This window comes from Bactrocera latifrons, unplaced genomic scaffold (assembly GCF_001853355.1).
Source record: "Bactrocera latifrons isolate USDA-ARS-PBARC rearing strain unplaced genomic scaffold, ASM185335v1 scaffold_31, whole genome shotgun sequence".
NCBI classification, from domain to species: domain Eukaryota; kingdom Metazoa; phylum Arthropoda; class Insecta; order Diptera; family Tephritidae; genus Bactrocera; species Bactrocera latifrons.
The window spans coordinates 419,923-440,547 of record NW_017536741.1 but is presented as its reverse complement, the minus strand read 5'-3'; the positions used below and the strand labels follow the sequence as shown (position 1 = coordinate 440,547).

The following is a 20,625-nucleotide window of genomic DNA, read 5'->3' as shown; positions in this document are numbered from 1 at the left end:
ATAAATTCTATAATTGTTAGATATAAACTAGATCTAGAAAAAAAATTTAAAGCAATTATTAATGAAAGTGTAACAGCTACCTATGCCTTCTAAATACTGTCATTTATAATGGTAAAAGTCTATCGGAAATCAACYAAACCGAATATAGAGTATTTAACGTAGTCAAATATTTACATTTACATTTGTATCTAGCTGAATTTAGTGATTAAAGTAGTCATATTTAGTAGTAGCAACATTGCTTCGCTATATCTTTGATGGAAATCAAAATTTAATAGAAAATACATGTTCACTTACTAACTTTCGTTCACTTTACGTTTGCTAAAACAGCCTATCTACTAAATAAAAAACATAGAATGTAAGATTAAGTCTTCTACATATATACATATGTTCTCTAAAAAAAAAAAATTCTATGTTCTCCTGTAAATCAWTCGACGTTCATCCTTCGCCTTATTGATTAAACATAATACATATGCATATTTATATTTTTACACACCTTTGAATAAATTCATAAAATTATTTTTGAATGCGTTGTTCTTTGAATTCGGTTTCACATAATATTGCGTGGTGTTCATATTTCGAAAACAAACGTGTTACACGTGTATTTTGATGTTTGTAATATATATGAATAAATATATGTGTACATATGTGTGTAAAAATGTTTATATATATTTCTGTTGATTACATTTGTTTTAGGATTACATGTACATATTTATTAATTAAGTAAATTTTTCTTCAATATTTTTATGCGTGTTACCTATTTACAAAAATTCTTCTTTAATAATATGAATAAACAGAATAGATTGATAAGGCCTCTAAGTCATACTTTTCGCCTTCTTTACGTTTGCTTATTTAAATTTCAGGTCTCCAACGTATTTGTACTCGTACTTACTGAAAGACCCTTGCACTTTCCTACATGCTAAATGTGTTCAATTTATCTATGGTATCGTGTATTGTTCACACTCTAACAGCACAACCTTCCAGCTCTAAGTTTTAACTCTCCTTGAAAAATCCAACTACATATTTTATTTCAAATTGCATTTTTTTCATATTAAAAATATATTTCGTTCCTATATTCATAATAACTTTGTTGTCTATGTGTGAGCTGTTGTTATCCAATAATGTTTTAAATATATGAGAATGCGTAAATACGATTGCATATTAAAATGTAAATTAACTATGTTTGAATATCTATGTAAACTTGTTGTAAATTAAGACTATTATTATTTTATTGTTTTCGTACACTAAATGGAAATTTTGGACAAGTATTGGTCATAGTCTGAACGTGTATTGGATTTTATGAATTATTAAACAATAATTGCATATAGAAGAATTACGCATCAAAAGTCAATAAATTTTTAACTCTCTCTAACTGTAATTAAAAATGTTTGCTGTTTCATTTACCAATGTGGGATAATAACTGAAAACTTAAAAAATACTAACGTTTTCCTAAAAACAAAATATGTTGAATAAAATATTTTTATACATATGTATATAAATGTGGGAATATGCTAATTGGTAATTGAAGAGGATTTCTAATTATACTTGACTACTACAAATAAGAAATTGCAGTCATAAGTTTGGTTGTGAGTGAAAATCATATTAAGTGATAAGGATGAGAAATATTATACAAATTGGCAAATCATTTTTACATTTACAAATTTTGCTTTAGACTCTTCAAGTAGAAAATCAAAAAAAGAATCACTATTGGATATGCGATCACAATCCGTAGATCGTTTCAATGACACTACAATAAAAAAATCTGAAATGCTTTACAATTTACGGAAATTCACATCTTTCGACGAGCATAAGCGCATAGCAAATATACAATGCAGAGTCCATGGTCTACCATTGCGGCCATCGAGGGAGACACAGAATTGTGGTGAAAGTTCTTCAAATCCTTTGGGTAAGTCAGTATAATACAAAACGAATGGAAGTTTAAAAAATAGGGAATGAGGTCGTTTATCCGATTTTTCAGAATATACTTCGCCAAAAATCTCTGGCCGACGTTGCTCGGTGCCAGTTTCATTAAGTTTCCAACGTCACAACGTAAAAGCCATCGTTTTGCCGATTTCGAATTTGGCTCGTCGTACCTCTTTATCCGGCGCACATATTGGCCTGGAAACAAATTTGATTGACCATGAACAAGATAGGCTATTTCATGAAGTTAAACGACGCGTTCGGATGATAAATCGACACTAGAAATTAAAACGATTTAATTCCAAAATAGAAATATGAAAGAACGCCAATATATGGAATACTCTTAAAAACATTGGTATTGTACGATTTTGTGATTATATCGTTGGCAAGAACAAGTACAGTTACACCATAAACCATAAAACCATGAACCATAAAATAAAATTGTTCTTCTTTACAATAATAATATAAAAGATTTGTTTATTATGTAAAAACTTTTAAAAATTATTACAAATATTGTAAATATGTACATTATTTTCTTGGTGTTATAAAAACATTTTTCGATTTCCGTTAAATACCAAAGGTATATTTCAAAATTAGTGTGACATTCGTCCGTTATATTTAAATAAGTATATACGTATATATATATGCATTCTTGGAAGTTCGTATTTACATCCATTTAAGTTTTAAATTTAAAAAGCTATTAAATGCTATAATTAATTTAATAAAATTATATATAAAAGAACATATGTATTGTGCTGATATGTTAACAATTAAGAATTGTTTAATTTACGAAATATATATATAGTTATCTTAAATTTAGAATAGTACAACTTAAGCTAAGGCAAGACCAATTACAACAACAAATTATCGAGGTTTTCTAATTAAAACCAAAATATTTGTAGCTATTTTATAATGTTAATGCTACTTAAATTCATTTAATAAAAGGCACTAAACAACAAATTAAATTAGATTAATTAAAAGTGCTAATATTAATATTTAAGTTGTTTTGACGTTTGATTTAAAACCAAATATTTTAAATCACTATAAATTGCTATTTGCTAAAGTTATTCAAGTCTTTCATTTTAACAGTAATGCTCGTATGTTTAAGGCTTATATATAAAGAAATATAGAACATTATTCATCATCGTAACAAATTAAATACAAAATAAATAAATAACTTCTTCGATAAAGTATTTTAGGCGATTTTTGATTAAAATAAAAAAGGTCCCAAGGAACATTTTATGTTAAGCTACGTTCATTGCCCTCATAAAGGCTCTCACAGCTTTCCAGTAGCCGCAGCACCGGTGAAATATCGTAGGGATACAACTGACGAGCCACTAATCGGGAAATGTGCAGACGCAACCGTATCAACACACTCATTGCTTCGTCGAGGACAGGTGATCCCATTCCAAAATCGTGACAACTACGTAGAAACATGTCCCAATTTGCTCGTATATATTTTAATAGTCGTAGGAGATAGAGTAGAAAACAAGTTTCATTGCTGACCAGTAGATCCAGTAAGAGGTCTGAACTGTTAGAAATCATTTTGAGGAATTCCAAGAATGTATAGACCGGATTCAACATGGATACGAGTTCAGGGAATGCATTATTGCGAAAGGATATGCCTGCTGTGACATCCAAAGTACAAACCATAGCTTCAATTAAATGATCGTCCTGATCGTCGAAAAGATGTATGAGTATTTTGCTAAAGTGACACTCAGGATGAAATTCTAATTTATGCTTTATAAATGATTCCAATTTCCGCAAAACATCGCGTATGGAACGCTCAATCAACACCATATCTTGATAGGCGTCACAGTCTTGAGAATCGATCGAGGAGTCCGAAGAGTCACTTCGGATCTCTTTAACAGTTACAGCTACAGATTTCAGAACTAGAAGCACCATTTTTTGTAAAATTGTTTTGTCCATTTCAATGGCATTTTCGTTAAGCGCAATTGGACTTCCTGACAATATTCTTGAAGAATTTGGAATGCTTTCGTTATTAGAGAATTCCCGATTCATTGGAGTGGACAAACCAATGTTTTCACGAGAGTGGGGCGTTGAACCACACTTTTGTGGTGCATATCGTTCCGACTTCGCATTAAATAGCGTACCTTCTAAATAAGCAACAGCTGGGCGCTTGAAGCCCAAAAAACTGACCGTATTTTCAGGTTGACGACGTGGTAGAGAGTCTAAAATACGTGCCTCTTTCACATGCCGCACAATTCTTTGCGCTAAATGGCACGTTTCGACTGGCAGCATGTCCTGCAGTGCTAGTGTGGAGCCGTAACACAATGCTTCATTAAATAAGCATAGCAGCTGTTTATAAACAGTACAGGAAAGTTGCTGTTGTTGCAAAAGTAATTCAAATTTATCCAACTGGGCATAAAATGGGCGTGTTTCGACCACAGAGAGATTTGCCTTAACTGAAATTATGTTTTCCCACAGCTGTAAGAAATTTAGTATGCAATGCTCCGCATGATCCATATGCATATGATTAACAATAAGAGCTTTCATATTCTTTACCAATGCAGGCCACTTATTTTCGAGTATTTTAATTGTGACACCTTTTAGATGTGACGTATCGAAACTCTCCGAGTCCGTAAGTGTGATTATTTGACAACTTGATGATACAAAAGAGCTTGAAACAGAATTTGTTTGGGGCTCTTCAACAACGCCAATATTAACATTCAGCTCTGCTGGATTGTGAATACTCGAAAAGTGTGTTGCATGAGTATTTAAAGACGGCGCATGATTTTGATGAATTACGTGCTGTTCAAATAGATGTGTAGAGGCACTGACGAAGTGCGGTACAGCATTAGATGGGTCATATGATATTGTAGGAAGAAAGCTAGTGTTATTTTGTATTGTTCTTTCAATAATATCATAGGAGGGAAAATGTTGAAGATGGTGTTGACGCTGCTGATGTTGATGTTGCATCGACATTTGGGATAAATGGTGATGGTGTCTTCGCGCGTGCGCTTGAACCATACTCTCTTCTAACACGTCATCATCCAACTCATCCTCATCATTTTCGATTCCCTCCTCCGTGCCGTCCAGCCCTTCCTCGTGGTCAACTGTATCGTTAAGTGCACCTCGAAATTGCAATGCAAAATAATTCGTTTCCAATGTTGGTTGCTGTGGTTGGAAATGAAAAAAGCGTTCGTTCTCCAAAGTTTCTCTTTCTTCATTTGCGCTTGTGTTGCCGAATGATGTGTTTCTACTTTGATCCGGAGAAACATCACTACCCACCTGCGTGTCAACGATTTCGTCTTCAAGTGGGTGCAAATCCATATCTTTCCATTCTACTATTCTTTTGATGATTTCCAAACTGAAATGAATTTTTTGAACTGCCGAGCTATCCAATCGTTCAAAGCTAAAAAGATTATCAATCAATTTTTTAAGCCAATTATCATCCAGCTCCTGCTTTGCAATCACYAAAAACGATGCCAATACTCTAGCAGCTAAAAACTGTACATATTCATTGTTGTAACCAGACAAAACAATTATTTCATCAATAAGATTGTGATCGTTACGAATGAGAACGTCGCAGACGTCCATTATTCTTGCACATATAAAACCTTTCGAATTTTGTTTAAGGTATATATCGAACAAAAGCTGTAAATTAGAGAGAAATTGCAAAAGCTTTTCCGTCGGCCATTCCGAAAGATTCGCAATGCGCTTTTGCCCATTTGTGTCGATCGAGTAATGTGACTGAAAAGGCTTTCGTAGTGTACGTTCGGATACACCGCAAAGGCATTGCTTATTTAAAGAGGCTTCGAATTCACGCATGTCCTCTGAATGTGTTGCCGTTAACGTCAGACTTGCGGTTGTCTGCATCTCTTGCTCTATCGTTTGTGCCGTTAATATCTTAGTACTATTTGTATTTACAGTTATAGATAGTAAATCAGGCATCTGAAATGGTATTCGATCGACTTCGTCAGAGCTTACACCAGTCGKATTAGTACTACGGCTTTTTCCAATAATATCGGCCTTCTTTAAGGGTATTTCTTGTTTTTTTAATATATCTGTGGAACTTGTACTACTTGTGACATCTAAAATTCCTGGCAAAATTTGTCCTGCATTGCCTTGTTCATTTAATAAATGACACAATGAAGTGGCACGTGATCCACTCGGTGTGGATGTAGGAGAATTATTTGTAGAACTGGGTGTGGATATTGAATTGGCGGATGACGAAAGCGAGGAACATCGTAACTGTTGATGATTATTATTACTTAATAACTTGCCATTGATGTTTGCTTGCATTGTATTAACTCCGCCGGTATCGATAATGTCTGGTGGGGGGGAACATTTTGCCTCTGCCACAGCCGTTGCCTTGSAAGAAGCCGATTTAACAACTCTACTGATTTTACTGATCTTTTCAATTTTTTGTCTTTTTGTTTGGGGCTGCTCGGCATTGTTATTGGTGTTACTACCGCAATTGTGATTATTACTGCTTGAGGATAATTGTGTAGAGTTACTGTTGGAAGAGCTAAGATCTGATTTGCACGACGTCGAATTGGACATTTTTATGTTCGACAATGCCTTGGAAGAACTTTGCTTAAATGAACTCCGATATTTTTATTCTGTAAATACAAAAATCACACAAATTATACGTTTTTAATTTTGCATGAATTAGTAATGATTTAAACAGATAKTGTAATTTTATAAAAACTCGATATCAAGCTAATATCCTTTTTAGGAGTTAACCCGTTCACTAAATTGTAACTTTTTTAATAAATTTTTCCAACGTTACGCTTGGCCATTGGACAAAAGATGCTACTGTGCTACGCATTTGCAAGGTTACGTATGCAACATCATTGAAACCATGCACAGTTTTATATAGTTACCGCTATTAACATTAGGTGAAGGCGTCGGTTCTCTACTGCTTCGAATACGAACACGCGGCAACACATGCTACTAACTTACACTGGCATAACTTTATTATTTGAAAATAATTTCATAAATTGAATAACATTTATTCATTAAACGAAATCCCTATTGTGGATAAGTAGCACTCTTTTATATGCCTATTTACCTTTTACTATCTTCTTTTCGCTTTCCGCTTTTTAGCAGTTGCAATAGACCTGTAACACTTTCTTGTGTCTTTCGTTTTTCACGAGATTAGTCTTGCTATATTCACATTACATATTTATTTAATATATTATTTTAATTAAAAATGCATTTTACTACTTCATAAACATTAAATTGAAACTTGAATACAATCCTACGTAAATCCATAGCACTGAAACTATATTTTTCCCAATTATTATGCGCTACTCAGTTTTAGTGTTTTGTTGGAATTTGACTTCTTAATTACACATACCAATACACACTATATTCCAGTGCAGCCAACTGACAACAGAATGAACCAATCAACCACTTGCTACCAGATCCAAAATACCACCTCTGCTTATTATATTTTTATTCCGAAAACTTTGCAAATCTAATTTATATGAAATAACTTGAATTTTCTTCATTAAAATTCTAATTCTTTCCAAAGATATTAAACTATGTGCAGTTAGTTWTGCATTAGGCTATAAACGAAAAGGCATATAGATGGCGCTGTTGTTACGCTTTAATGATAAGTTAAAACTGGGAATATATTAAACTTAAGRATTATGCTTAAAAGATTAAGATTATTTGATTTCATTTATTCTGATATGTGCGATGATGTCAATCAACATAAACTCTGTAATGATATAAACTATTAACTTTAAATCGGCTACGGTAAAACTTACATCAAACTTAAACAATCTTATGCACCGCATTGTGTGTATGGCTTTAGTTTTTCATTCGACATTGACAAAGCAACGTAGAGAGAAGTTGAATTTGTTTCGAACGTGGAGTGGGATTGCTTAGTCGTTATAAATTACAATTCTTCTGGTCATTTGTGGRAACGTTGTTGAGTTGAAATAATTCGAGTTTTCAATTAATTTCTTTTATAAAATAACGAAGTTCTCTATCCAATTGTGCATTGTTAAATATACTATATAACGAATTCCAATTTACACTCAGTATTCATAAAAGCCAACTTCTGTGCAATTGTTTTATCAGAAGAAATCAAATAGTAATAAAAATGGCAGGACCACTTCCACTGCTTACGGAGGAACCGGCTTACCAAAAGCTGCAACAATTTTATAATGCTCATGGGAAAGACATTAATATGAAGGATCTTTTCGCCCGAGATACAAATCGTTTTAAGAAGTACAGGTGAGTAGTCCGGTGTTTATATCGAATGTATGAAAAATACGGTTACGTGAAAAACTTTGGTTTGGCAAAGAGTTTGTAGGTAGATGTATTCTATTAATGTGTATATCCTTAATTGAATATGAGTACATACCTATATTGATGTGTACACCAATTTAATAAATATTTTTTATTTTCTGTTTTACAAACGGGAAAATTATGCCAACATGCACAATAGTATATGTGCGTATATGTACATATGTATATTCTTAGTTAGTTCCTATATATCTTCTAAAAATTTTGTTGACAAAATAAATACTATTAATATATATTTTTCAAAAAATCAGGTGTTGATTATGTTAGCAATGATTTAGAAAGCGATTAATGATAATATTTCGTTACATGTTGAAACTAAGCGAATGAACGTATTTTAGACCTTGACTTTGACCTACAACACACCATATGTACATGCGTAGGTACATACATATGTACATAAGTGTGTCCAAATGATATTTATTTTCATAGATTTTGTATAGGAAGATTATAACGCTACTCTCAACATCCATTTGCTACGAAAGTTATCAAGTTATAATTTTTTTGTTCTATATGTTATACACTAAGTCTTTGAATGTCAGTGGGCATATGTGAGACGTACTTATGTATAATGTATGTTATTCAAGTGAAATGATAAGATTCTCTGTTTAAAAGATCAAAATCTAAAAGTTTTTTTTGTGTGAAGAACTTGCTATTAATGAATTGACCTTAAGCAATAATTGCACAATCATTGAACATATAATTTATTGTATATGTAAATAATAGTATACTGAATAAAAAAAAATCTTGCACAGCCGTTTTATATTTTTTACTCTTAATTCATTTTTATTTCTCTAGTTTGCGTCTTCAAACTCCCAATGATGGCGAAATATTGATTGATTACTCAAAGAACCGAATTACGGAAGACGTATGGCCCCTGTTACTTGACTTGGCAAAAGCCCGCAAAGTAACTACTGCCCGCGATGCCATGTTCACGGGCCAACCCATCAATATTACAGAAAATCGAGCAGTACTTCATATAGCGCTACGCAATCGTGGAAACGATGCTATCCTTGTCGATTGTAATGATGTCATGCCATTAGTGCGCGCTGAATTGTCACATATGAAAGAGTTCACTAATCAAGTCATATCAGGCGTATGGCGTGGATGTACAGGCAAACAAATAACTGATGTGGTCAACATTGGCATTGGTGGCTCTGATTTGGGTCCATTAATGGTGACCGAAGCACTTAAACCATATTGCAAGGGGCTGCACTCTCATTTCGTTTCAAATATTGATGGTACACACTTGGCTGAAGTACTAAAACGTGTCAACTATGAGACTACACTATTTATTGTTGCGTCAAAAACATTTACCACCCAAGAGACAATAACTAATGCAACATCAGCAAAGAACTGGCTATTGGAGCACGCTAAAGATGTATGTTTTAAAAATATATAATGTTAGTCTTGTCAATGCTAATGCATTCTATTTAACTACCGAATTTAGCCCGCCGCTGTCGCTAAGCATTTTGTGGCATTGTCTACGAATAAGGAAAAAGTAACAGCTTTTGGTATTGACAGTAAAAACATGTTTGGTTTTTGGGATTGGGTTGGTGGACGTTACTCGCTTTGGTCTGCCATTGGTTTGTCTATATGTCTCTCAATAGGTTTTGAGAATTTCGAGCAATTGCTCGAAGGAGCCCATTTCTTAGATAATCATTTTCGGACTGCGCCTTTGGAGCAGAATGTAAGTTTTGAACAATTAGCAATTGTACGATGTTTTAATAAAACAATTATATACTTATCAGGCGCCAGTTATATTAGCACTGTTGGGTGTTTGGTATTCGAACTTCTTCAACGCCGAGACACATGCCTTGCTCCCTTACGATCAATATTTGCATCGCTTCGCTGCCTATTTTCAACAAGGCGATATGGAAAGTAACGGCAAATTTGTAACCAAGACCGACTCAAAGGTTGTCAATTACAATACCGGCCCAATCGTATGGGGTGAACCTGGCACCAATGGGCAGCATGCCTTCTATCAATTGATTCATCAAGGAACTCGATTAATACCKTGTGATTTTATTGCGCCGGCTCAGACGCATAATCCAATCGCCGGCGGTGTTCATCACAAAATATTATTGGCAAACTTTTTGGCCCAAACTGAGGCTTTAATGCAAGGGAAAACAAAGGAACAAGCTCGCATTGAACTCGAGGCGGCTGGTTTGTCTGGCGATAAACTTGATGCGCTCTTGCCACATAAGACGTTTACTGGTAATCGTCCAACCAACTCAATTGTTGTAAAGAAAGTTACACCATTCATTTTGGGCGTCCTTATTGGTAACTTATTGATGCAAATTGTCCAAATAAAAAATAATTTTTTTTTGTTTTTAGCTTTATATGAACACAAAATCTTTACCCAAGGAACCATCTGGGATATTAATTCTTTCGACCAGTGGGGTGTGGAATTAGGTAAACAATTAGCTAAAGCAATTGAACCAGAATTGGCCACGCCAAATGAAATTACTACACACGATGCGTCCACTAATGGTCTCATCAACTTCCTTAAAGCAAACTGGTAAACTAGATTGTGGACTATTTCAAAATACACCACATTCAACATTTTCCAACGGAAGAACAAAAGACCGAAAGCATTTAAAAGCGTAAAAATCATCAAAAAAAAAAAAACAACTATGAGATCACACAAAAACAAAAAATCTGTTAAATTAAAATGTACACTGAAGATTAAAATATAGTTTTCACAAGCATGCTTAATGAAATTAATTGAAACTTATAATCTAAAAAACGTATAAATTAAAGTCTCAATTTGTATGTGTTGTTATACAAAATGCTTTTACTTGTGAATGCATAATAAATTTAGATTGGTTATCAAACGCAATGATGTGGTTAGCGGATTGAAGACACTTAGAAATGGCTTTTAGACTCATTAAGCCTATTAGTAAGGTACATTCTGGTTTAGTTAACGTTCTATCGTCTGCTGTTGTTGAATGATTATTATTATTAATGTCACAAAGGATTCACTCCTGTCTCTTATACACATCTAGATGTGTATAAGAGACAGCATTAAGCCTATTAGTAAGGTACATTCTGGTTTAGTTAACGTTCTATCGTCTGCTGTTGTTGAATGATTATTATTATTAATGTCACAAAGGATTCACTCAGAGTCCTGACAAAAAAAACTATTAGTATTTGTTGTATTGTATGTATATCAAAATAAAAATAAATTTGATGTTAGCTGGAAATACATTCTTTTTCGCTGAATATTTCATTTGCTCGCAGTTTAATTACTGTTGTGTCCGAGTTTAAAAAAACTTTACTTACAAAAATATACAAATTAATAGTGCTTTCGAAGATTCAAATGAAAACAAGAAAACGTGTTAAAAATCTAATGTTTTTACTTATATCATAACATACATATGCTGTCTAAGAAAGAAGTTTTAAGAGAAAATTTACGATCAAGTTTCCATTTCTTCTGCATCATCAGCGTCRCTTTCATCATTATCTTCATCACCTTGATCCATGTTCTCAACGTCCTCTTCAATATCCTCATCCCATTCATCATCGGAGGCACTCTTTTCGCCTGTATCTTCGATTTCAGAATCTGAAAMAAAAAAATTWTTACAATTTTTRTTTTGATGGAAAAGATATTTAGAGCATRTGTACCATTATCCTCATAGACCAACACATTTGCACTGTTTAAATTATCCTCATTGGTGTTGCGTTTTATTTGATTGATCAACAAATCTAGCCGTCCAGCGACTCTGCCAAGAAAAYATAATAATTAATTGTATCAGTTCGAGGATATTTCGTAATAATAAAATAAACAAACTTCGACAAGTCCTTCAGACAATTCACGCGATGTTCTATTAAACCAATGCATGGACCGAATTTATTTAGAAGATCTTCAGATCCCAAAGCCATTAGTTGACTGGAATGCGTCTGAATAAGGATTTTAAGCCAATCAACTGCATACTCGACACTGTAAAGTATTTATGCTATTATTTCCAAAAATTATCAGAACTTTAGGTATTACTTACTTCATGCGTTGTTTTTGCATAAACTCAGTTAACTCATTGACTAATGGTCCTACGTATTGCACAGGTAGTTTGTGGAGGGTTAGTTGAATAGTTTTAATATCACGCGTATGCAATACAGAACGTAGAAGACTAAATAGGGGGCAACAAAGTTCGATAATTCATTCATTCAATAACATATAATCTTGTAATATTATATGAAAAAAATAAACTGAACATACACATTATCCTTGCTGTGTAAGGCCTGCACTAGCAACTGAACTTTGCTTTGAGCTTGGGGTGCTCCACTACCAGCAACAGCGTTTAAATTCAAATTTTGAAGTCGGGACTCCATTGGCATTTCTACTGCTTTCAACTTCTTCTTTGGAACTGTAGCTGAAGATTTGTATTCCACGTCGGCTTCATTGACGATTGGAGTAATAGTTTTTTGTGCGTCACCAGCTTTTCCGTCTTTTTTTGACAGTTTTCCACGCATCAAGTATAGCGATTTTGGGTCGGTGCGAATGAGAACTTGCAACTTTTCTGTGAAATTCGGAGTTAAGCGTTCAAAAACCAGAAAGCTTTTGTTTCCATAACCGAAAATTAATTCCTGTGGGCGACTGTTGTGCTGAAGTGATACGGAAACAGCTGGTATTGGAGCAATTACTGTTGCACTATCTGACGCAACCTCTATGGTCAAYTTTGGTTTAATTGGTTTTTCAGGTTTAATGCTGGAAACACAATCAATTTATGATAATCTGATGGAACAAAAATAAATATATACTTACTTTTCTACTGCAATAAGGTACATATGAATAACGCCACTGCGTGTTACACTCGCAACTCTCACATTGCGATCAATGTCTACTTGACAAGTTAGACAGTGTGCTACGTCCTCCATAATTAGAGTGGAACTAGCATTTTTATTACGACCTTTTTTCCCAATTTTCCATATACATATTATCCGTTCCATTCGTGATGTGCTTACGACGTATTCACTGCTCTCATCTAGTACCAACGAATTCATCAAATTAATGTCGGATGTGTGCCCAGTAAACGTTTGTACTAACTCCTGCGTGGCCACTGAATATACTTTAATTTGGCGACCTCCGACAACCAAGTTATTTGATAATTCCAAATAAACAATGCTGTACGGTTTCTCCGACCCCACTGACCAAGATGAGATTTGCTTTTCTTCAGAAATTGACCATTTTATTATCTGACAATCTTCCCCACTACTATATAAGTGCCCTTCAGCATCTTGAGTAAGGCAGGTCACTTTTCCGCTGTGTCCTTCACCTTTTAAGTTTCGCTCGATCTGCATATATAAATAGAATGAACGTTATATGAAGTTTACTCAAATTTTTAAAGCCCTTACCTTGCCTAAAGCGTAAGAATAAAGAGAAATGTGTCCATTGCTAGAACCCAGCGCCAGGTAAGTCGCCTCTGTGTCATGGTTTGGTCCATTGTGTGATTTTCGARCTTTTTTCGACTATTTTGGAAATACTGTTTAGAACAATTCAGAAAAATAGATACCGAGCAAACCTTTTTCTCTTCAGCACTATGCCCGGTTGAAGAAGTTGTTATAACCCACGTGAGTGCAGTACAAGRACCTGACAATTGGAGATTGGGTGTGTACTCCTGCTTTAGTTCGTTGGTTTCTGTGTCCCATATTCTCAGAATACCTTGGTCGTTGATGAAAGCAAACAATTTGCCATTAGGCGAAAAGCTTAACACGTGCTGTTGTCCTAATGCCATYGCGAATGTACTTTAATGCCACAAAATTATAATTGTGGTTTACGCACTTGCCAGTTCTTACCGCTGCCACTTGATTGAGTAAATAGATTGAAAATATTTTCTACGTTCTCTGGCATTTGTCTGTACGCAAACAGAAATGAAAAAATTTGTATAATGTATTGAATTTCATTTCAAAATGTTAACCCATATTCACACTTTAAAGTTTAAATTTTTTTTTGTATAATACTAATATTTATATATTTTTATAAGGATATCAATGAAAAATACAAGTACGTTTTCTATGATCTGGCAGCATATGAAAAGTCACCATACCTGTGCATGCATTCAACATGAGTGCTATATCAGTCATTGGGATGTGATTTTTACAAATTAAAACGAATACAGCTTTTTAATGCAACTTTTATAATACATTCTCTGATTAATTATTCACACAACTACATTCCTATCCCTTTGGTTAGCAAATCACAAATTTTTGCGAGTCGTGATTTTAATTATTTGACATTTGATGACAACTTGTATTGTTAGTTGTCAAAGTTGTTATCGGCAGAGTGTTGGATGATGTGCTTAATAAGTGCACATTGCAAATAGTTTTTACATTAAATGTTTCAGTTTATAGTACTATTGAAAAAATTGCAGACGTGAAGTATTATTTACTTAGGTGGAAAACTACAGGTGATGATGACTTCATATATGAAACTGTTCGAAGACTTTTTACAGCGCAAAGAATGTGATGGAACTCGCACAGCATCTGGTGCTTCTGATGATGAAGATATAGAGGTAACAAATTTTGTAATTACTTCGTTAATCGCAGAACGCAAAAACAGTACCTCAATAGTAAACCCTACTTGTGAACATTAACTTTTTAGATATCGAGCTAATTGCTTATTTGTTTATAGATATTGTGGAAAATAATGGTGAAATTCAAAACAATCTATTACAACACTTAGTGAGAATGAAAACTAATGATGCCACACATAACTAAATATAGTTTATATTGAAAAGTACAAATATATTTCTGTCTGTGGTAAATATCAAATACTTGTGTTCTATCACAATTGAGTATTATTAAACACCTTATAAATTTGAACTGCATCCAACAAAAAGAGTGGGATTTAGTATACCAACCCACGATTTTAGGATAAAAGTAGCTATAGTTGGATAGAAGAGATTCTCTAGATTACGAATAAATATAATTATTTAGAGAAACTACTTACATTTAATAGTTAATATCTCGAAAATAGCGGTTCCGGTGGCTATAATATATTCTTAATCTGCAGAATCCATGCCCATTTTAACTTGAAATTCGTAGCATGATGTATTCAAGTTTACCTAATAAAACTAATAACCAAAAAAGATTGTAAATTTTATGTTAGTTTTTAATATTTGATGTTTGCAGTCTGCACCATTTGATTAATTGTAAAAATGTTTAAAATTTGAAATATGGCAACTACATGTAGTGACGCCATATTGCGAAAAAAGCCAAGTAGTGATATAAAGCAAATTGTCCAATAAAAGTGTTTTGATGAAAAGAATAAACCTTTATTAAAGAGGAATAAATTTATAAAATATTGGAAATTGAAAATGAGTTTACAGTATATAACTTTATACCAAATGAAATCCTTAAATGCTTTCAGTGTATATTTTTAACAAGTTGGATCATTAACATCTCTATTCATTAGCAAAAGTACTGAGCAATCCACAAAGTGGAATTCTCTAAAATATCATCCCAATAAGATGAAATATATTTATTTCATTATTAAATTGACATACTTTTAGATATTGTTAATATTTTTGGTCCGAACAGTGAAAAAAGTAAATTTTTTTGTGTCATTTATATCAATATCAATAATTAACTATCGTAATGTCGCAGAAAAATATGTAAACTATCGTTACCCTATTTTTTTTTAGCATAACAACTCCTCGTTTGAATCTGTGTGTGAAAATCTTAATTCTATTAGTGGGAGTGGTGGTAGTAATAAAATGGAACACAGTTATACGAGAGATAACTCCCGGCCAATAGGCAGCGTTACTACTGGTTTGTTACCAGCTCGCACAATACTGGTTCGACGTACGCCGCAGTGCCCTTCCTGTCACACCCATCCCGAAGAGCATGATTTTGAAGATTTTAATCAGGCCAATGTGCCTTCATACAATGAAATAGCGGCCAAAGAAGCAATGAATGAGTGTTCTCGAATCGCTAAATACGTTAAAAACAATAATCCAGACGACGACGATTGGGAAGCACGTATTAACCAGTAAGTACAAAATTATTAACAATATTAGCAATACATTAAATAAAATACTTCTAGAATTGGTTGGAGTAACATGCAAAAGACACTTTTCAATAAAGTAGCAAATATTTTGGATAATGATCAATTAGGACGACTAGCCAATGTTAATCGTCAAAACGAATCTATGCAGCGTCGTGTTGCTGTCGATAAGTCTGCTAGTCGAATGCGTAGGGCGTTGGCTGCTGTTGCCTGGGACTCGCGACTCACACAATGGTTGCATTGTCTCTTAATGGACTCACTTCCATCAACATATATGGCGTCTTATTTAGATATTTTGCAAACATTAAAATCTAAATTGCCAACACTTATGGATAAAATGTTGTTTGGACGACCGCTAAATGTTAGTCAAGAACTTCTGGCGCCGGTAATGAAAAACAAATGGGAGCCAATTGTTAGTACGAAGGTCCGAAAACTAACACAGAATGCAGTAATTGTTGCACTACCTTCTGTGCCTACCAGTGGTCCAGTGCCTAATCGCCTTCAAAAATGGTATCATCAATTGGCTAGCATAACACAAATTGTACAAGTAACTTTACCATCGAATGGTTAGTACTCAAACCTACGTATAGTGTCAACTATATACATATATGTATGTTAAATTATAAATTCATATAATTTTATTTAATTCGCAGTTAGTCATATAGTTCGGCAACCATTAGAGCAAGTAGCAGAACAAATAGTATCAATCACTCGAGTTAAAATACAAGAGTTGCGAAACGAAAATGCCCAGCGAAGCATCATATTGATTGGATTCAACGCTGGTGCTGCCCTTGCTTTGCAAGTGGCGATGTCGGAGAATGTAGCATGCGTAGTGTGTATGGGTTTTGCTTATAACACATTTAATGGAATTCGTGGTACTCCTGATGACCGCTTATTAGACATAAAGATACCAATACTATTTGTAGTTGGTCAAAATTCAGCAAAAACAAGGTATCATAATATATRGAAAAACCTCTTTCCAGCAAGTTAATTTTGCAACTTTATATTTCAGTACCGAAGAAATGGAATCGTTACGTGAAAAAATGCAATCGGAAAGTTCTTTGGTGGTGGTGGGCAGTGGAGATGATGTTCTACGCGTTCCTAAAAGCCGTAGGAAGTTAGATAATGTTACACAGTCGATGGTAGACGCTATGGTTGTGGTACGTTCAATTATGACCCAGATTGTCAAAAGTATTACCTAATTTATTTTTGTGTTCAGGACGAAATATATGAATTTATAAAAAGAATTCTCACTAATCCACCTGGACCACGGGTTCCAACAACAATAACTAGTTTCGTTAACACTAAACAGGGACGAAGCTCCATTAATAATAACGCTGGTGGTAGTGGCGCTGAAGGTAATGCTAAAAATGGATCTTTACAAAGGAAGCGTAAAAATGATGCTATGAATTCMGATCAAGAAACGCCACCGAAGACCAAATATGTGAATTCAAGTATGTCACACTGTTTTGTTAAATCTAACTTTTATTATATAGCAATACTAATGAAACTTAACAAATACTAAAATATTTAATTTTTCATGACCTAATCATCATCATGTGACCACATTTGAATTTTCCATTACCTTGAAATCCCTTCCATATTCAAGCCAAACTGAAAAAAGTAAAAATCCCAGAAACATTCCAAGTGAAGCGAAAGGGTAAAAATTWATTTTTATTATTTTCAACAATAAGTTGATGATGAATTCGTTTAATTCGAAAGGTTAATCTGTGTTCCTATGTATATTTGCAGTCGGCCGACCCAGAACGCGTCCCCTGATAGCATCCACATCTACTCCAGCTAAAACAACATCGAGTGCATTGGCAGGTGGTACTTCTAAAACAGTTCAGATACAAAAACAGAAGACACAGTTATCAACAACTTCTTCTATTACGAACGAGGATCTGAACATGGCCATACAGTCAATATTGGGTGATGGGAATGAACAAGATGGTTCGATACAGAACTCCGGTAACGAAACTGCTCAAGGTGGACAGAAAATAGTAACGAATTATGAAATTGTTGCACCATCAAAGTCTACTCCAATAAAAACCGCATTAATGAATCCTCTGCAAAAGCAATCTCTTCCGGCTGGTGCAAAAATAAAGATGATACCTTCTAATCAATTCGTGCAACTGAAGCCGCCCTTGCAATCACAATCGAAAATTTATACAATAAAAACGGCGTCAATGCAACAGAATAGCACATCTGGAAATACAAACATCGGCAGTATTGTATCAACATCACCAACCAGCAGCTCCGTTGCAAATCATCAACAACAGATATTCACTTTGAAATCGCCCAATGGTCAGACGACGCAATTTGTTACAGCTGCACCACCTGGTACGGCTCAGCAAAAGTACACTGTCATGAAAAATGTAAGTGGTGGAACCACACTGCAAATAGCAAACGCAGCTTTTAGTGGCATAAAAGGGAGTACGCCAAAAACTTCATCCACTTCCAATATGGATCTGTCTAACATAATCGATATGCCAATTGTATTTGCTGATAACGATGGCAATCTGTCCGACTCGGTGGCTTCTTCTACCGCATCTGTCAAGTCAGGTGAGTACTTCGAATCTTTCGTTTTTTCTGTAATTGTAATAAATTGCAATAATCTCTATGTAGCCAATACTTCCGGGGTCGGGCAACTAATTATAAGTCAGAAAATTATTAAAGAAGCTACCTCCACTGGGTCTAGCACGACTGGTACTGTGACCACTTCGCCTAAGACTGGTGGTGGCACATATATAATTAATAAAACCATTGGCAGCCCAATCTTACAGCAAACTACTCAAAGCTCAGCCAATAAGCAGAATAAGGTAGTTTTTATCAACCGTAGCACCATGAAACCCTGCCCGAATATTATTTCCCGATCGAATGTCGCACAACAATTGCCGAAATACACTAAGGTTGTTGTTACGAATCCGAAGACATCTGCAACAACACTTGTACCCCGTCCAGCAATGCAATTAACGACAACGCAACTGCCAGTGGGTACAGCTAGTGGCAGCAGTCCACTCGTGTCGTCTGTGAAACARGTGAATTTACAGACACTAAAGTCTCCACTTAGTATTGGTGCGCGGCAGACATCAGGCATACTGAATGTTTCCACAAAATCGCTACCACAAGTGCAAATTATTAGTACAACCGCTGGTGGGGCAGCTATTCCTTCGACTGTGGGCAGTAACACCGGAAATCCTACCGCTACAAGTAGTGGTAGCAGTGTTTTGAACGACCGCCCGCAAATTCGAAATATTGTTGTAAAACCCGGAGGATTGAAACAAATACCAGCTTTGACCTCGCACGTGTTTAATCGAAATTTAACCGTACGTAAAATGGTAAATATCATATCCGGCACAAATCCAGTTAGTTCATCCTCAACCGCACCTGGTGTATCCATAGTAGCTCAGACTACCACAGCACAGGATATTAGCCAAAATAATGTCGCTGGCACAACATCATCTATACAAACCTCGCCGAAGGTTATAACTTTAAATCCGATTAATCCGTCGGTTTCCATCAACAGTTCTGCATCTGGCAGTGGTAACAGTACGGCCACTAGCGCCCAACCAAAGAAGGATTGATTTTATCCTCTTTAAAAGTGCACTCTGTTGTTAATTTTAAATTTATTTAGCTTTAAAAATAGATACAYCTTTATATTTCATCTCATTCATGCTCAATTCGTAGTTTGACTACTTCCGCATTCATTTACTTAATAATAAAACATTTAAAAATAAATATATATTTTATCTTTTATTTATTCAAATCCWTGTTATAAGTATTTTTTTTTAAGTTGGATCTTCAACTATACCAATTGTTACACTTATAGCAATAACAACATATGCACATAGAGAAAGGTATGGTATTAATAATGTCTTAACTTGGTCGGTCTCACGCTTCCGATTGCTTAGAATATTGAATCATCCGCTTAGCAGTAACGCTACAAGCCTCAACGGTTTATCAAGTATTTCCACATGTCGCCCTTCTCCGGTCCAACCGGCTGAACGAGGTGGCTGACACTGTTATTTATATTTACATTTATTTATATAACGATTSAGTGCCGTTTAATTACAGACACTAGATCAAAGGTCCTTCTATTCTATTATCACTWCCGCTTAGTATCACCAGCAACGCGACCGTTCCCACGACAGCCGGGTCTACGAAAACCGGAACGAACCCGGATTTTTATCCGGCCAAGGACTGTCAACTCGGCATAATTCTGCCGTCACAACAACATCAACCAGCAATGCTACGAGCATCCAGATTTTATCATGATCGAATTTAATTTTTTTTTTTTTATATAGAGCCTGCCAGCTGCCAGTTGAAGCCACCTCATGACTTCAAATTACATCACTGCGCGGCGTAAAGCACCAAACTGTTGAAGCCACCTCGCGGCGTCAGCGTCACCCAAGCACTGG

General features: G+C 34.8%; 5 protein-coding genes across 11 annotated transcripts in view; 3 read left to right on the top strand and 2 right to left on the bottom strand.

Moving 5' to 3' along the window:
• Nucleotides 1-2,337, top strand: part of LOC108970730 — a 4,145-nt gene extending 1,808 nt beyond the window's left edge. The window contains exons 4-5 of the mRNA XM_018936264.1: nt 1,670-1,903; nt 1,976-2,337. Coding sequence (XP_018791809.1) covers nt 1,670-1,903; nt 1,976-2,199 — 458 coding nt within the window. The 3' untranslated portion in view covers nt 2,200-2,337. The remainder of the gene's footprint in view (nt 1-1,669; nt 1,904-1,975) is intronic.
• A 604-nt stretch (nt 2,338-2,941) lies between these two features.
• Nucleotides 2,942-7,225, bottom strand: LOC108970710 (protein lines). 2 transcript variants are annotated; one of them, XM_018936233.1, is made up of 2 exons: nt 6,956-7,225; nt 2,942-6,503 (listed from the first exon to the last, which is right to left on the bottom strand). In XM_018936233.1, the coding sequence occupies exon 2, from the start codon at nt 6,442-6,444 to the stop codon at nt 3,157-3,159; it is 3,288 nt and encodes a 1,095-aa protein (XP_018791778.1). In that variant the 5' UTR covers nt 6,445-6,503; nt 6,956-7,225; the 3' UTR covers nt 2,942-3,156. The 2 variants fall into 2 exon arrangements, with proteins under 2 accessions (XP_018791778.1, XP_018791779.1); XM_018936234.1 differs by lacking the exon at nt 6,956-7,225 and adding an exon at nt 6,768-6,916.
• Nucleotides 7,226-7,644: 419 nt separating this feature from the next.
• Nucleotides 7,645-10,830, top strand: LOC108970745 (glucose-6-phosphate isomerase). The gene is made up of 5 exons (XM_018936288.1): nt 7,645-8,130; nt 8,998-9,580; nt 9,650-9,889; nt 9,951-10,482; nt 10,537-10,830. The coding sequence occupies exons 1-5, from the start codon at nt 7,997-7,999 to the stop codon at nt 10,722-10,724; spliced, it is 1,677 nt and encodes a 558-aa protein (XP_018791833.1). The 5' UTR covers nt 7,645-7,996; the 3' UTR covers nt 10,725-10,830.
• A 708-nt stretch (nt 10,831-11,538) lies between these two features.
• LOC108970744 (WD repeat-containing protein 43) lies at nt 11,539-14,826 on the bottom strand. 3 transcript variants are annotated; one of them, XM_018936287.1, is made up of 9 exons: nt 14,762-14,826; nt 13,722-14,054; nt 13,555-13,668; nt 12,965-13,494; nt 12,419-12,907; nt 12,201-12,329; nt 11,993-12,142; nt 11,827-11,924; nt 11,539-11,764 (listed from the first exon to the last, which is right to left on the bottom strand). In XM_018936287.1, the coding sequence occupies exons 2-9, from the start codon at nt 13,932-13,934 to the stop codon at nt 11,619-11,621; spliced, it is 1,869 nt and encodes a 622-aa protein (XP_018791832.1). In that variant the 5' UTR covers nt 13,935-14,054; nt 14,762-14,826; the 3' UTR covers nt 11,539-11,618. The 3 variants fall into 3 exon arrangements, with proteins under 3 accessions (XP_018791832.1, XP_018791830.1, XP_018791829.1); XM_018936285.1 differs by lacking the exon at nt 14,762-14,826 and adding an exon at nt 14,589-14,685; XM_018936284.1 differs by lacking the exon at nt 14,762-14,826 and adding an exon at nt 14,247-14,341.
• Nucleotides 14,483-19,949, top strand: LOC108970742 (KAT8 regulatory NSL complex subunit 3). 4 transcript variants are annotated; one of them, XM_018936280.1, is made up of 8 exons: nt 14,483-14,711; nt 15,843-16,189; nt 16,244-16,770; nt 16,858-17,155; nt 17,217-17,364; nt 17,424-17,658; nt 17,957-18,769; nt 18,833-19,949. In XM_018936280.1, the coding sequence occupies exons 1-8, from the start codon at nt 14,610-14,612 to the stop codon at nt 19,789-19,791; spliced, it is 3,429 nt and encodes a 1,142-aa protein (XP_018791825.1). In that variant the 5' UTR covers nt 14,483-14,609; the 3' UTR covers nt 19,792-19,949. The 4 variants fall into 4 exon arrangements, with proteins under 4 accessions (XP_018791825.1, XP_018791828.1, XP_018791827.1 ...); XM_018936283.1 differs by lacking the exon at nt 14,483-14,711 and adding an exon at nt 15,404-15,526; XM_018936282.1 differs by lacking the exon at nt 14,483-14,711 and adding an exon at nt 15,404-15,618.
• The last annotated feature ends 676 nt before the right edge of the window (nt 19,950-20,625 follow it).